At 40.2% G+C, this 13,955-nt stretch overlaps 1 protein-coding gene across 2 annotated transcripts in view; it reads left to right on the top strand.

Annotated features, from left to right (window-relative positions):
- slc2a4rg (SLC2A4 regulator) overlaps window positions 1-12,890 on the top strand; it is a 62,008-nt gene extending 49,118 nt beyond the window's left edge. Inside the window, exons 3-9 of one of the 2 annotated variants that reach the window (XM_088937425.1) lie at window positions 57-157; window positions 1,225-1,466; window positions 6,962-7,062; window positions 8,175-8,442; window positions 9,061-9,165; window positions 10,508-10,629; window positions 12,402-12,890. In XM_088937425.1, the coding sequence (XP_088793551.1) occupies window positions 57-157; window positions 1,225-1,466; window positions 6,962-7,062; window positions 8,175-8,442; window positions 9,061-9,165; window positions 10,508-10,629; window positions 12,402-12,513 (1,051 nt within the window). In that variant the 3' untranslated portion in view covers window positions 12,514-12,890. The remainder of the gene's footprint in view (window positions 1-56; window positions 158-1,224; window positions 1,467-6,961; window positions 7,063-8,174; window positions 8,443-9,060; window positions 9,166-10,507; window positions 10,630-12,401) is intronic. The other variant, XM_088937426.1, reaches the window with a different exon arrangement.
- The last annotated feature ends 1,065 nt before the right edge of the window (window positions 12,891-13,955 follow it).

Here is a 13,955-nt window from a genome sequence, read left to right as displayed (position 1 = left end):
GACCAACCGAACACATCCATCTGTTAAACAGCCTCCTCGCCTCTCTGCCGTTACAGGAAACCACTGGGGCATGCAGACAAGGAGGTGATGGCCGCCGCAGTCCTCACATCCCTCTCCACAAGCCCGCTGGTACTCAGTCCTCCGTCTGGGACTCCAGGTACTGCTTCTGATTTGAACTTGCAAGAGGGGCTCCATTCTTACCTTTTTTATTACTGTTGGGTTGTAATGCTGTGCTCAAGTGGTGGAAGAAAACGCATTTTATCCATGATGTTGGTTCTATTTATATGACAACAGTGTGCCCTATCAGGTTGCAGAAGCGTTTGTATTATATGAAAGGTTACATTACAAAGCCACCTTACCCGCAGACGTCTCCTTTTTTTTAAGCCCTATTGCTAGCGTGGATGAAGTGAAGGAGAGTTTACAGACTGCTAAAGAAATGGGGAGAAAAACAACCATTTATTCTTTTCCTAGCCACTTTATCCAGTACTAGGGAAGCCAGAGCCTTTCCCAGCTAGTAACTGGCGCACCAACAAACTCTGTTCATCAGATAATAAGTAAATCCTTCTGACATTAACAAAAAAGCATAGTTTGTGTTTTATTATTGCACTAAAAGTGATTGTTTAACTGTCAACAAGGTCACAAGGAGATTGTGGTGCAAAGTAAGAGGTTTTCAGTTGTACAGTTCTTACAAAGTATTATCTGTTAAATTAATCTGAAATAGTTTTGTTTTACTTAAACAATTGACAGAAGTTCATTATCCGCACTATTAGTGTGGATTGTTTGTGCAACTTCATATCACAGTACTTGAAGTAATTCAAAGACATTAGAGTGTCTACTAAAAAATAAAAGAAATCTTAACTGCTTTCCTCCAACGGATCATTATTAAAGATAAAAGATTGGAGTGTTTGTTATCAATGTTGTTATTATGTTGTGTGCTAAACATTTCATTGAGAGTGTGAAGTCAATTATTTCTCCAAACTCCTAAGAAATACATGTAAAACAAATGGAAACAAAATATTGTATGACAACAGAATACTGGAAGATAATAAGTTTTACAATTGTTTTTCTTTGTTCACAGTTTGCATTTCGTCTTTTCATTATCCCTGCTGTTCAAAAGTTCAGTGCGAGTTTTTTTTTAATTGTGTTTTATATGTAATTGTGTGTGATAAGGGTAAGGGATTGTTACAAACGACAACTTTTGTTTTGTCTGGGATTTCAATGCAGCTGCAGTTCCAGAGCCTGCCAGCAGGGGGTGGAAGGAGTGCTTGTCCGCGAGTTACAGCAGCTCCACCAGTGGGACCTGGAGCTGGGATGCCAGCGACCAGTCCGTGCCCTCCACCCCCTCTCCTCCACTCTCAAACGACGTCGGCAAGAGCTTCCTGCTGTCCACCCCCAGCGATGACAACATCGAGGAATCGGAGACGGCGCACTTCCTGTTTGAGGACCCTATCCCCAGAAAACGAAAGGTAGAACTTGTTGTCTCTGCAAGGCAGGGTAGATACCGCCCATCCATTTTCTTAACCGCCTCTTCCAATTCAGGGTTGCGGGGGAGCAAGGGCCTACTTTGGCAAGCAACTGGCATAAGGCAGGGTACACCCTGGACAGGTCACCAGTCCATCGCAGGACAGATGCACACACCGAGGACCAGTTTCCCCAGAGGCCAGTTCACCTGCCAGCATGTTTTTGGACAGTAGGAATAAACCGGACCCCCGGGAGGAAACCCACGCCTACATGCCAGCAGCCATATCGCCCTACAACTCACAACTAGCAACCCACTGAAGCTCAGCAGGAGTGAGCCTGGTCAGTACCTGGATGGGAGACCTCCTGGGAAAAACTAAGGTTGCTGCTGGAAGAGGTGTTAGTGGGGCCAGCAGGGGGTGCTCACTCTGCGGTCTATGTAGGTCCTAATGCCCCAGTATAGTGGCGGGGACACTGTACTGTAAAAAGGCGCCGTCCTTCGGATGAGACGTAAAACCGAGGTCCAAACTCTCTGTGGTCATTAAAAATCTCAGGGTGTTTCTCGAAAAGAGTAGGGGTGTAACCCCGGCATCCTGGCCAAATTTCCCATTGGCCTTTACCAATCATGGCCTCCTAATAATCCCCATCTCTGAACTGGCTTCATCACTCTCCTCTCCTCCCCACTGAGAGCTGATGTGTGGTGAGCGTTCTGGCACACTATGGCTGCCGTCGCATCATCCAGGTGGGGATGCACCCTGGTGGTGGTGGAGGAGGGTCCCCATTACCTCTAAAGTGCTTTGAGTGGAGTGTCCAGAAAAGTGTTATATAAATATAAGCAATTATTATTATTATTATTATTATTATTATTATTACATAAACTCCACGCAGATAGCACCCCAGGAACGGAATTGATGTCTGGGCCCCATTGCTGATAGGCAGCAATGCTAACTACTGTGTCACCTTGCACCCAACAGAGTTGGAGCCACCGGAGTCAAAGAAAGGCTCTTGTGGTCATTTGACACTGAGAGTTATATCTTTGTTGTTTTTCTCCCCTTTGTTCAAACATAAGCCTTTATCACAGTTCCCAGTGAAGCTCACACAGCCGCACATTACAGTAAAGCACGCTGTAAACTGTCTAATTCTGTTTAGAAATAAGCAGTTTCAGTCACAAATATTGACAAATGGATCAAATAACTCTTTTGCAATTTCGATCAAAAAAGCAATTGGCTTGTATTTTTCCAAACACAGGGGCCAATGGAATGCTTCAGATATACAGGAAAAAAATACTATCAGGAAAGGAGGTGCTTGAATGATTTAGATCTCTGATCAGACGTCACCAGCAGTACAGTGTACTGTGTCTGTATTTAGGTTCTACATCTCAGGAAAGGGCTATAGTTTAGACACATGGACCTGGATGAATATGTGCTGTGAATTTAATAAGTGTTAAAAATGTCCTGCAGAGAACTGAATGGTAAGACATATTTTCTGAAATATGCCTCAACATACTAGAACAAATAATTTAATAGCTAGAAAATCAGTAGATTCCATTTTTTGGATTTTACAATTTAGAACAAACTAGGACCATAGATGCACTGTGTCGGTAATTTTCCATGCATGACAAACATGTTTTAACTATGGCCAAGGACCTTTTGAACTCCACAGTTATCATTGGGGGGATAATGAGTGAATTCTCACGTGCTTTTTCTTCAAAAGCACTCCTTCAATCTTGGACAGAGCGATGATAACCCAGAACGTTTTTCTCTTTCATTGTATTCTGAGATGCCTGATTTGTCACTGGCTTACACCTTGGAGGGTCTATTTATTCACAGCTCACAGTATACTAAAGGAATTACCATACAGGCTAAGGCTGATGTAAGACCTCCTGTAGCCCAAGAGAAAAACAAGTCATGTGAAGCACTTCATTCCCACTATAGGACCAATGGGAGTTGTTGGCGTTATGCAATATAATTTAAAAATGTTGACATTACCTTGTCAGCTTGACAACATGCAAAGTCTATGGCCTCTGAGCATGATATACTGTCCTTCAAGATCAAGCATTCTTTTATTTGTCTGTTTTTTGGGGGCAATTCCAGGTTTTAAATGTGGATTCAATATCAAGAAACCTCAGGCCCCTTCTTTAATTTCTTTAAGGGAGGTGGGGGGATTTTTTTAATAGTGGAACAACTAAACAAATTGCAAGAAAAAAAACAGTCCAGTAATAATCTAGGAATAAAGAATTTTAAGATTTGAATGCTATTAAGAAAAAAATCCTTTTTTGACCTGTGGGAAGATGTTGAAAGGAAATATCAGCACACCCAGTTCCCTTCATGACTGATTGAAATACAGGTGTGGACTTGTTGCTTAAACACATTTGTAAATCAGGTCTGGTCGCTTGAAGCTGCTGTCATTTAAAAGGAGTTGCATGAGAAAATAGTTGACATCCTACAGCTCCACCCAGCATAGTTTGCAGTTTGTTTTATCAAGGCAGAAAAATTAAGCAGAGGTGTTGTCTTTTACAACAGGATGCTGAGAAGATTTATTCTAGGTACAGAAAACATTAACTTACAGAATTGAAGTCTGTCAGGATTATGCTAATTGTTATTATCTGGAAGTAAAAGAGCTCTGTAGGCTCTGACTAATAATACCCTTTAGCAGACATTAAATGAATGCTAACATATGCTCCAGTTAAAACATTCATTTGTCAGAATGCATGTTTGCTTCAGGATTAGAACTAAATGTACTTCATGCTGAGAATGCATTCATTCTTATCTACAAACTATGGGTGATTTTGTTTTGCTTTGTTCATCTGAACATCACTTGCAGTTATAATGTATTAATAAGTTAGGTAGGTTGTACCAGGGTTAGGAGATAAATGGAACTTCTGGGATGGAAATCCTAGACGTGGGGGGCAGAACAGTCTGCACCTGAAGAGCTGGGAGGAGCAGTTACACTGGTCCTATTAATTCCATAATGAACTGATTTAGTTTTGTGTTTTTAGCTGAGTTAGAATGAAAACCTACAGCCACTCCAGCTCTTCAGGACGAAGATTGCCCTTTCCTGTCCCAGAACATTGTAAAATCATAACCTGTTTCAAAACATGTAAAGTATGTCCACCCTCTATGTACAGTTTGATTCTGCAAATGTGTCAGGTGCGATTTGAAGCCTTTTGTTTGACTGCTAACTTTAATTCCACAGTAGATTATAGCCTTGCCTAGAATCCCTGATATTTCCTGTATCCCAGTGATAAAATCACATGAATTCAGATCACATGGTGTGGATGTCCCAGCCGTTGTTTCCATTGTGGATATAAGGAGTTTGACAGATTTTTAGTGTCAAACATTTTGTGTAGAAATGAACCAAAGTTTCTCTTCTTAGTGATAGACGAATAAACATGGCCAACTTATTAAGGACTTAGTGAATTCCAAAACCATACTAGGAATATCAGCTGTTGTATTGAGGCCCATGATACCAGCTTGAAAAAAAGTCATTTTCCACCCCCCTTGTAACGTAATGAAGAAAAAAGCTTAATAGATTTTGAATGCTTTTAATGGTCTCCTAAATAAAAAATGCATCTTTGAAATCAAGTTCTTACTATTTAAATAATGTCTGTTAACTGGCTTTGAAATGTTGAAGGCTTTGTTCGGTCAAGATTTTGTGATTAAATGTAACACACCCACTCTACTCCAGCTGGGTGCTGGAGGAGCAGCATGGCGGTGCAGTGGTCAGCATTGCTGCCTTGCAGCACTGGGGGCCTGGGTTTAATTCTGGAATCTGGGGTGCTATCTGTGTGGAGTTTGCATGTTCTCCCCACGTTCATGTGGGTTTGCTCTGGGTGCTCTGGTTTCCTCCCACAGTCCATGCTGGTAGGTAAATAGGCCCTGGTGTGGGTGCGTGTCTCTGTGTGTGTCCTGTGATGGACTGGTGACCAATCCAGGGTGTATCCTTGCCAGGATAGTGAAGCAGCTAGGACATGGGAGTATTTTGAATGATATACGACTTAAATTGACTTAACTCCCGTGCTTACAATTGTCAGGATTAACAATTATTACAATAATACAGACAATATGCCCACCTCCGTTATTATTTACGAGTTCTTGGCATAGGAGCTGCCCTCATCCAGAGTGACACACAGTTGCATACAATGAATACAGCAGATATTATAATAAAGCAAAAAAATACAGCACATAATCACAATCTCACACCATATCAACATAAATATAACAGGAGCAGGACTCTGGTGGTGGGGCAATTAGAGGCCAAGTCTTGAGCAAGAGATAATGCAACATCCCAAAGCAAAGTGAAACAGATTAGTACATATATGCGGTATAGGGAAGATGGTTTGTACAAAATTAAATAAAGGACTCTGCAGCTTTTACTGAAGCTGACATCCCAGCTTCCTTCAACAAGAGACTAGACGGGATCCTTCGATCACTTGTATGCTAGTAGCCAGACAAGCTACAGTGCCTATAGAAGGTCTATATACCCTTTCCAAAGTAAACCAAGTTTTCTAAGTCTTCGTTTGAAATTACATTTCAGAATGTTTGAGTGTTTGTGTTTCACTTAGAGGTTGTGTGTTACAAATAAAGGTCAAATGAATTCTTAATTTCAAGCTGTTATACTGCAGAAATGTGTTACTTTGGAAAGGCTGTAAAAGGCTCGACAAGATCCTTAGCTCAATCATACACACAGCCAGACAAGCTAGAAGGTTTGAATGGCCTCTTGTCATATATAAACATTCTTATGTACTTAGGTTCTAATACTACAAGAGAATGAAATGAAAATGAACCCTTGACATGTCACACATGCTGTATGTACTGTAAGTGGGGATGTTTACTTTGCATGGTAGCCAGTCAGCCTGAGCAAAAGCATAGGTTAATTACTAGAGCTGTGGACACTAGACAAGTGGGTTTGAGTTCATTACCCGGGTGGGACACTGCTTTTGCATTCTTGAGCAAGGTAGTCCACTCACAGTGCTGCAGGAGAAGCCTTGCTGCACAACTAGGTACTCTCCAGGTTGTCAGTGTCAGTGAGAGTTTATTACTAGCTCATCTCGTGAAAGGATTAGAAAAAACTGTCTCCTTTCAGTAGATGCTATGAAGTGAGAGTTCTTACTTCAGTTTTTGTTGATAACACCTCAGATTTAATTGCCTTAAGTGCTCATTTCCAGTCCTCAACCCTTTTGACACTTTACCAAGCTATATTTACCGCTGTGTTATGATGCTGATTTTCCTGTGGTTTCATATGTATTCACTATATACTATAAACTGTTTACTAATCCCATGATCCAGTGTAGTGAAACATAATGAACCCATAGGAAAACACAGAAAATGAGTAGTCCAACTACATTAAAGGTGCAAAAATCCAGTGATAAATTTACTATGGTGGGCTGTGATGAGGGAGGGGCCTATGGTTTTCTCCTCATCACACACGTCAGGTACTGCTGCTTTGGAGTTGTGCGTCACTGCTTTCAAGGCAAAGCTCACTTTCCTGTTTTCTCTTTCAGAATTCCATGAAGGTAATGTTCAAATGCTTGTGGAAGAACTGTGAAAAAGTCCTCAGCACCTCCTCTGGAATCCAGAGGCACATCCGGACCATCCACCTGGGGTAGGCCCAATGACGGGACTTTGGGGGCATTGTGGGAGGGATTTGTGACCTGGTTGTATCTGCTTTTTATATGGGCTTTGATCACAGTCCTGGACCGCATGACTTTTACTGTCATCAACTCAAATAATTCCTCTAAAACAATTCCAACTTAACTTAACCATGAAATGTTTTTAAAATAATTTGAATGTTCCTCTTTGGCATTGTTTGTGACATTCAGTTGATGTTTATTGGTAGAATAATTTTTCTGATGGAGGGAAAGAAGTCCAGATGTTCAGTGACATACTGTGTTGCCCAAATTTTTGTGTAATCATAGCAGATGTTTGAATTTGATGGAAGGGCAATAATTAATTAATGTCTCAGTATGCTTTGACTTTAGTAATATACTCCCATATACCTGTAAAAGTCTTGATTTTTTACATGCACAGTTTAGGTATAAGATGTTAATAAATCTAAGAAAACTGGGAACAGAAAAGGTTCTGCTCTGCAGGAGTGCAGGTTTTCAAACAGGAACTGAATGCTGGTGACCCCTGTTGGTGAAAATGTTCTGGAAAGAAGTAGTTACCTCTATTCAGAATATTTCTCTCAAGACTGTTGCTGTATTTGTCTGTAATGTTTGTCTCCACCCTACATTGTAATGTTGATTACTGTGCCTTTATTTCTGCCGAGTCAGATTTCCTGTATGCTAGGAACGGAATGCTCCATTAATAAAATGTGAGCAAATCCCAGTACTAGCTATACTGTGGCATGTCTCTTGGATCTCTTAGTGCCTAGATAGTGAAAGAGTTGTTGAGTTACAGTAGGTTCTGGGCATTTTACAAGAATGGTCTTCCAGGCATTTTCTATCAAATACAAGGTCATAGGGTAATAAGTAATTGTGGTTTCCTCCCTCTTATTTTCCTACTGCATCTAAAGGTACTTTAGTGTCGGTTTTCTGACAGAAGGTCATTGTTTTGCTCCAGCACAATGCACACATGTGTAAGATGAGACCCCAAGAGTCACAGTTCTTTTTGCTCATGGGGATCAAGTTCAAAAATAGGCAGGAGGCATGCCTGTTTGTGCTGAAGTGCTATTTCAGTTTTCTCGTCTCTGTTTTGGCTGTGCTGTCCCCTCAGTCGGAATGGCGACTCTGACTACAGCGATGGAGAAGAGGACTTTTATTACTCGGAGATCGAGGTAAACATGGACACGCTGTCAGAGGGGCTCTCCAGCCTGACGCCCACCTCGCCCACCACCACCGCCCCGCCTCCTGTGTTCCCGATGCCCGAGCTGCTCCACTCCGAGCCTGCGTTCATTAAACCCCGGGTCGGCAGGCCACAGACGCCCCTGAGCCAATCAGCACCCTCCACACTCTGCCACATCCGCACTGACCACGCCTACCAGGTAACACTGCTGGTGCCTATTTACCCAACATTCCGTGCAAGCTTTCCGCCTCTTCCATTTCCTGATTGATTGTTCCCTCATCTCTGTCATTTCCTGATTGGTTGTTCCCTCATCTCTGGACACCTCGCAGCAAGTGTGAAATCAGCCTTTCTCATCCGTTGTCTCTCCTTTTTCGGTATCTAGGATTCCCCTTCCTGTTTATGCCTTCTTTGCCAAATGTTTTGGTGCGGACATCCACCTGGTGTCTTTAGGTGTTCATTTTGGAAGATCGGCTCATTAGCTGACTGTCATGAGTATTTAGTTTATTTTTAGCTCTCCACTGCCACATAAAAAGCTTTTGTTCCCCTTTATTTGCATTAATAAATTATTAGTTTAGTTACATAGTAATATTAAAGTAATATTTTAAATATCCTTTGCCATAAAATAATCGTGAAACCGTTTATGACAAGGTCTCTTGTTTGGTAACCAGTGTTTCCTATCTTATATGTAATCAAGGCAGTTATTATACTAAAACTATATGGTAAGTACGTTTTAATTATGGTCAGGAATTCGTGGCTTGGTATGGCAATTTTCCTACACGGTGCAGTATTTTAAACTAAACTGCGCTGTATTTTTCAGGCAACTGCTCCTGTGAGCATTCCTGTATCTTCAAAGTTCATACCAAGCGAGAACGGGATCAGTATTTCCTGGCAGTCACCTCCTGTCATATTTAAAGGGTCACCGGTGAGCAGCAAACCTCTTGATAGCTCTTTGGTCTTGTCTCTCTGTGTGTGTTGATAATTGTGCACCCAATGGGAGCCTGTTCCAGTTTAAACAAAAGTAACATGTGACTTCACCCAAAATATATATATATAGAACCATCAGTGGTATATGGTCTGCAGATCCTTTTTCGTAAAGTGACTGTTTACTCCCTGAAACTAAACGTCACAAATAAGCTGTGCTGAAATGAAAGAAAAGAACTGTATGATCCAGTCGTTCCTTGTGTTGTCAGTTCCTTTCAGGGAAGTGGTATAGAATGCTTTCTGTGTAAGCCTGAAAACATTGCTTTTGCAGGAGTTCTGTATCCTGCTACTAGGGCGCTTACATCATAAAATACTAATCTGAAACAGCAATTAACCTTGGGCTCATTCTCATGGTACATTATTAGCTGTTGGTGAACACAAGACATTATTATTTCTGTAAATACGTTTTCTTTTCCTGTTTATTTTCCTCTTCTGTTGCTGCCCAAACTATGCTGATTATGTGAAATTAAACATGTACATAAAAATATTTTGCTACCAGTTTGTACAATGTGGGGGAAAAAAATGTTTTTGTTTTTGTTCCACTCCCCATTTCTAGGAATGTTAGGAATAGGTTGTTTATCTAAATGGGATTAACATAAGGATGTTTCAGGAGTCAGTGTCAATCTGTTAAACATTAACAGAATGCTCATGTATTGACCCTCTGTTTTGCACTGGCAAAATTACATTCTCTATTTTAAACAAAACAGCTTGTTTAAAATTGTACTGAGGCACTGTATTTGAAATGTGCTGTCAGTATTGCCCATAAAGTAGATAAAGCTCTTACATGATAGTGTACATCAAATCTACATTCTGCTCATGTCTTACCTGCAGTGTGTACTTTAGTATTTGGAACCATTCATAATGGGTCTGATACGCTTTGGAAACTGAGTAGCTTATATCCAGTGTTATGGATAAAGTGCTACTAAAGTGGAAACAAAGTAGAAAATGTTTGTGTTAAAATAATTCCCCCCCCCCCTTTGTTTTACAAAGACCTTTTGTTAAGTACATTTTAAGTAGATATACAAATATATTTAGCCTCAGTTACATCTTACCCTTGCAACAAAAATGTAATATTTTCACTGCTCCAAACCATAAACACATGTAACACTTAAAATCCTGATGCCTATGAATTAGTCTTGTTTGTATTATGCCAGACACTAGACCTGTAATACTTTGCATATTTCAAATACAGCAAGATAAGCTACTTCTAGCTATGAAGTAATTTTCAGTGACATCAGTGCCAAATTCCTTGTTTGTCATTGATTCAGACTTGTTGCCTACAGGGGCCTGTAGCTCAGATCCGCACGGTCAGCACTGGGGAGAAAAGACAGCCTCTTCAGCATGGTGCTGTCAACAAGACCCACATCGTCCCCCCTGTCACAACCAAGCCCTCCACAGGAACCAGGTATCACAGCCCAGTTCCATCTGTGTTTTCATTACAAGAAAGGAATAATTTCTTTCAGAGGATAATGACCCCTGGCAAGGTGGTTGACTGGAAATAAATGGGATACTTTACCGTCGGTTTTAAATGCTGCTTGGTGAATAAATTGAGCTGATATTCACAATAGAGCATGTCTGGACTCAGTACTGGGGCTGTTTATTGTTTGATATTGTGACCAGACAGCGAGGATAATTTGCTGCCCATAAAAATACATCTGAACAGTTGGGGTGAATGCACGGATGTGTTTACAAATTTAAAGGAACTTTCATCCTGTAATATAACAAAGACCATATTGTTCACAAAATGATTTATTAGGAGGAGCCTTTCATTTTCAACCCAGTTCCGTCATAAACTTTAAACCTGAAACTTCTTTCTGCTCCTGTTTTCAAATAGGATTTGTAACAGAGGGCATTTTGTAAGTGACTCTGCAGTTGCTGGTGTGTGGTTTGTTCTGTAGTCTTCTTAATTCTGCATTATCTGCTAAATGACTGATTATTATTCAGTGTATATTCTTTTTTTAAAAAAGCAGGGTTTCAAGGCACTAGAAGAAAAACATAAGAGCAACATATCAGAGCTCTTGCTTTTCCAAATAGTTTTTGTTAGGTGATTTGGAAACAGTTGACTAGTGAAACAAAGGATGGCATTTTGCCATTTAGAAAAAAAAGCACAAAATAAAATCATTAGTTGTTACGGGAGGGAAAAAAATGCTTTTAACAGATTTCCTTGTTTCTCCTCCTCCTCTTTCTTATTCCCACACATTCTCTTGGACACATAAAGCTTCAATGGATGAATCAAACACTGTAGAAAGGGAGCACATGTCTTTTGTCAGATTCCCCTGTTAGTCAACTCTCTGAACACCTCATTGCAAACAGTTTGGAGAAAGCATGTTTTTTTGTTGGCAGATAGTGTATGCATGTGGAAGGGTCGATGAGTGAAGTGAGTTAGTGAATTAAGAACCAGATGAAGCTTTACAGGAGGGAGAAGACATTTATTTCTCTGCAAAGTCACCTTGCACATCCAACAAAATGTTGCAGGTTGATCATTCTGAGCCTTTTCCTTCACTGTTACTTTGTTTGACTTTGTTGTCATCGCCAACCTCTGACATCTGCTTTCACTGCATGTTTGCTAACTTAAGAAAGAAGGTAACTCTTAGAGGCAGTGCACAGCTTGTCAGTGCACAGCCAGACAAGATGAGGTCCAAAGTGCTATGTTTTGTGGAGCTTGTTGTAAAAGTAGAGTTTTTGGATGCGTAAGGGGACTCTACAGGAAAACAAAAAGACACTCTTAACCAACTGTGGAATGTATGTAGTAAATGAAATATTCTAGGAAAATTACTGTTAAATCAGATTTGTTGTTCTTTGCAAACATGACCTCTTGAGATGAATCGTCTCAAAAGCACACAGGCCCTGGAAGTACCAAGGGCCTTGTAGTCTGGTACTAAAATCTAAGCTCCATTTGACAGGCATAATACAACAGATCGAGTGACAAAGCCTGTACCAGCAAAATTCATGTTGAGGTTGAATTTTCTTCCTGTATATCTTTCTCTACTAAGATAGAAGCCACAGCATAACCTGAGATGCGTCTCATGACTTAACATGTGAATAGAAAGCCCATGACCCACGTTCACAGCGTGCCTTGCATCAAACGGGTGACCTCTTCTTTCACATGAAGTTGAGCTGGCAAGATTGCGCTGCTCTGACTCCCCCTCACCGCGGCTTGTCTCTGGCTCTCTCCAGGAAACCTCGAGGAGAGGCTAAGAAGTGCCGGAAGGTGTATGGGATGGAGAAAAAGGACATGTGGTGTACCGCCTGCCGCTGGAAAAAGGCCTGTCAGCGATTTACTGACTAAACCTGGCTCTTCCTGAAGTTCATACTCGAGACAGACGGGCTCTGTGACCTGCTATAGTTCACACACCAGAAAACACACGCAGCAGTACTCCTTCGATTTCAAAGCCACGTTCTTCCAAGGCACTGGTACTGTACATGATAACCAAGAACCCAGCAAAAGACACTTGATGGAAACCTGTGGCTTTGTGGATCTGGGGGAATAACAGGGATACTGCACTATATTTTGAGAAATACAACATGCTGTAAAAAGTACAAATGTTACAAAAAAGACAAAAAAAACACAAAAGTTGAAATACAAAAAAATACGATATATTGCTTGGGCAGCATTGTTTTTAGGTCAAAAAACATATAAAGCAGATTATCATAGCGAAAGAAAAACTAATTCAGAAGCCTTTTAATATGCTGATTTTATATTTTCTAATTTTACAGGTTGTCTTTGCAAGACCTTGCTGGTTGAATTTATATTCAGATAAGCTGTTTGTGTAATATTTCTTTCATGTTCTTAATTCTTGGTCACTTTATTTAGGAATCTATTCTGGGCATGAACTTTGAATAGAAGGGGGTGGCATCTTTCAGAAATTCACAGATTTATTTCTTGATAGTGTTTGGCTCTATTAGGTTTTAATTCCATACGTTTCTCTTTTTACTTCGCAATTTTTTTTGTAAAACAAAAGAAGGTTGCTCTGCAATCATCTGTGTTCATTTTAAAGCAGTGCTTTTACCAAAGGAACACAATGTGATTTAACCTGCCTTGTATATATTTGGTATACAAACCTGATCAGGCATCCCTCTAGTTCCTACAAAGTCCTTTCAATTTGTTTTTATCTAGTGAACTCTTTAGGTGTGATATTGCTTGAGGAAGCAAATTATATTTTTCTTATTGACAATGTAAAATATCTGTTCCGCGAAGGAGTAGAAGATAGGTCTGAATGTTTGTAGACTGTAAATGCCTTTCAAAAAGTTTGGCCCCTTGCAGCTTAGAATCATCACAGTCATGAGACTTGCATTAAATCATTTTGTTCATCTCAAAATAGCTGTAGTTTAGAACATGGAAAATAGGTTGAATTCTTAAAACTATATCACGCAAAGATTTTTGCTATATTTTTGATAAACTGATTTTTTATAAATCTGATGGTTTCGTTTTTTCCTATGCTATGCAGTATTAAGTTAGTTAACACTTTTCTTGCAAGTGTTATTGTAGGAGCCTGTCAGAAACCTGTATTGTGTGTTTTCTGTAATGCTTGTCTTTTAAACTGATGTGAAAAATGGACTGTTATCCTTTTAGAGAGGTGACAATCAGGGTAATCAATGAGCAATTTTCAGAAGCAGAAAAAATATTATATTTTCTGGTAGCTTTTTAAATGGTATATACCATTCCTTATTTCAGGCACCATTTTTTCACACATATACATATGCACTTAATTGTATACATTGTTAAGGTTT

The sequence above is a fragment of the Atractosteus spatula genome, chromosome 19, assembly GCF_055471065.1.
Source record: "Atractosteus spatula isolate fAtrSpa1 chromosome 19, fAtrSpa1.hap1, whole genome shotgun sequence".
NCBI classification, from domain to species: Eukaryota; Metazoa; Chordata; class Actinopteri; order Semionotiformes; family Lepisosteidae; genus Atractosteus; species Atractosteus spatula.
The sequence above is the reverse complement of the archived record's forward strand: the minus strand, read 5'-3'. Positions and strand labels throughout refer to the sequence as shown.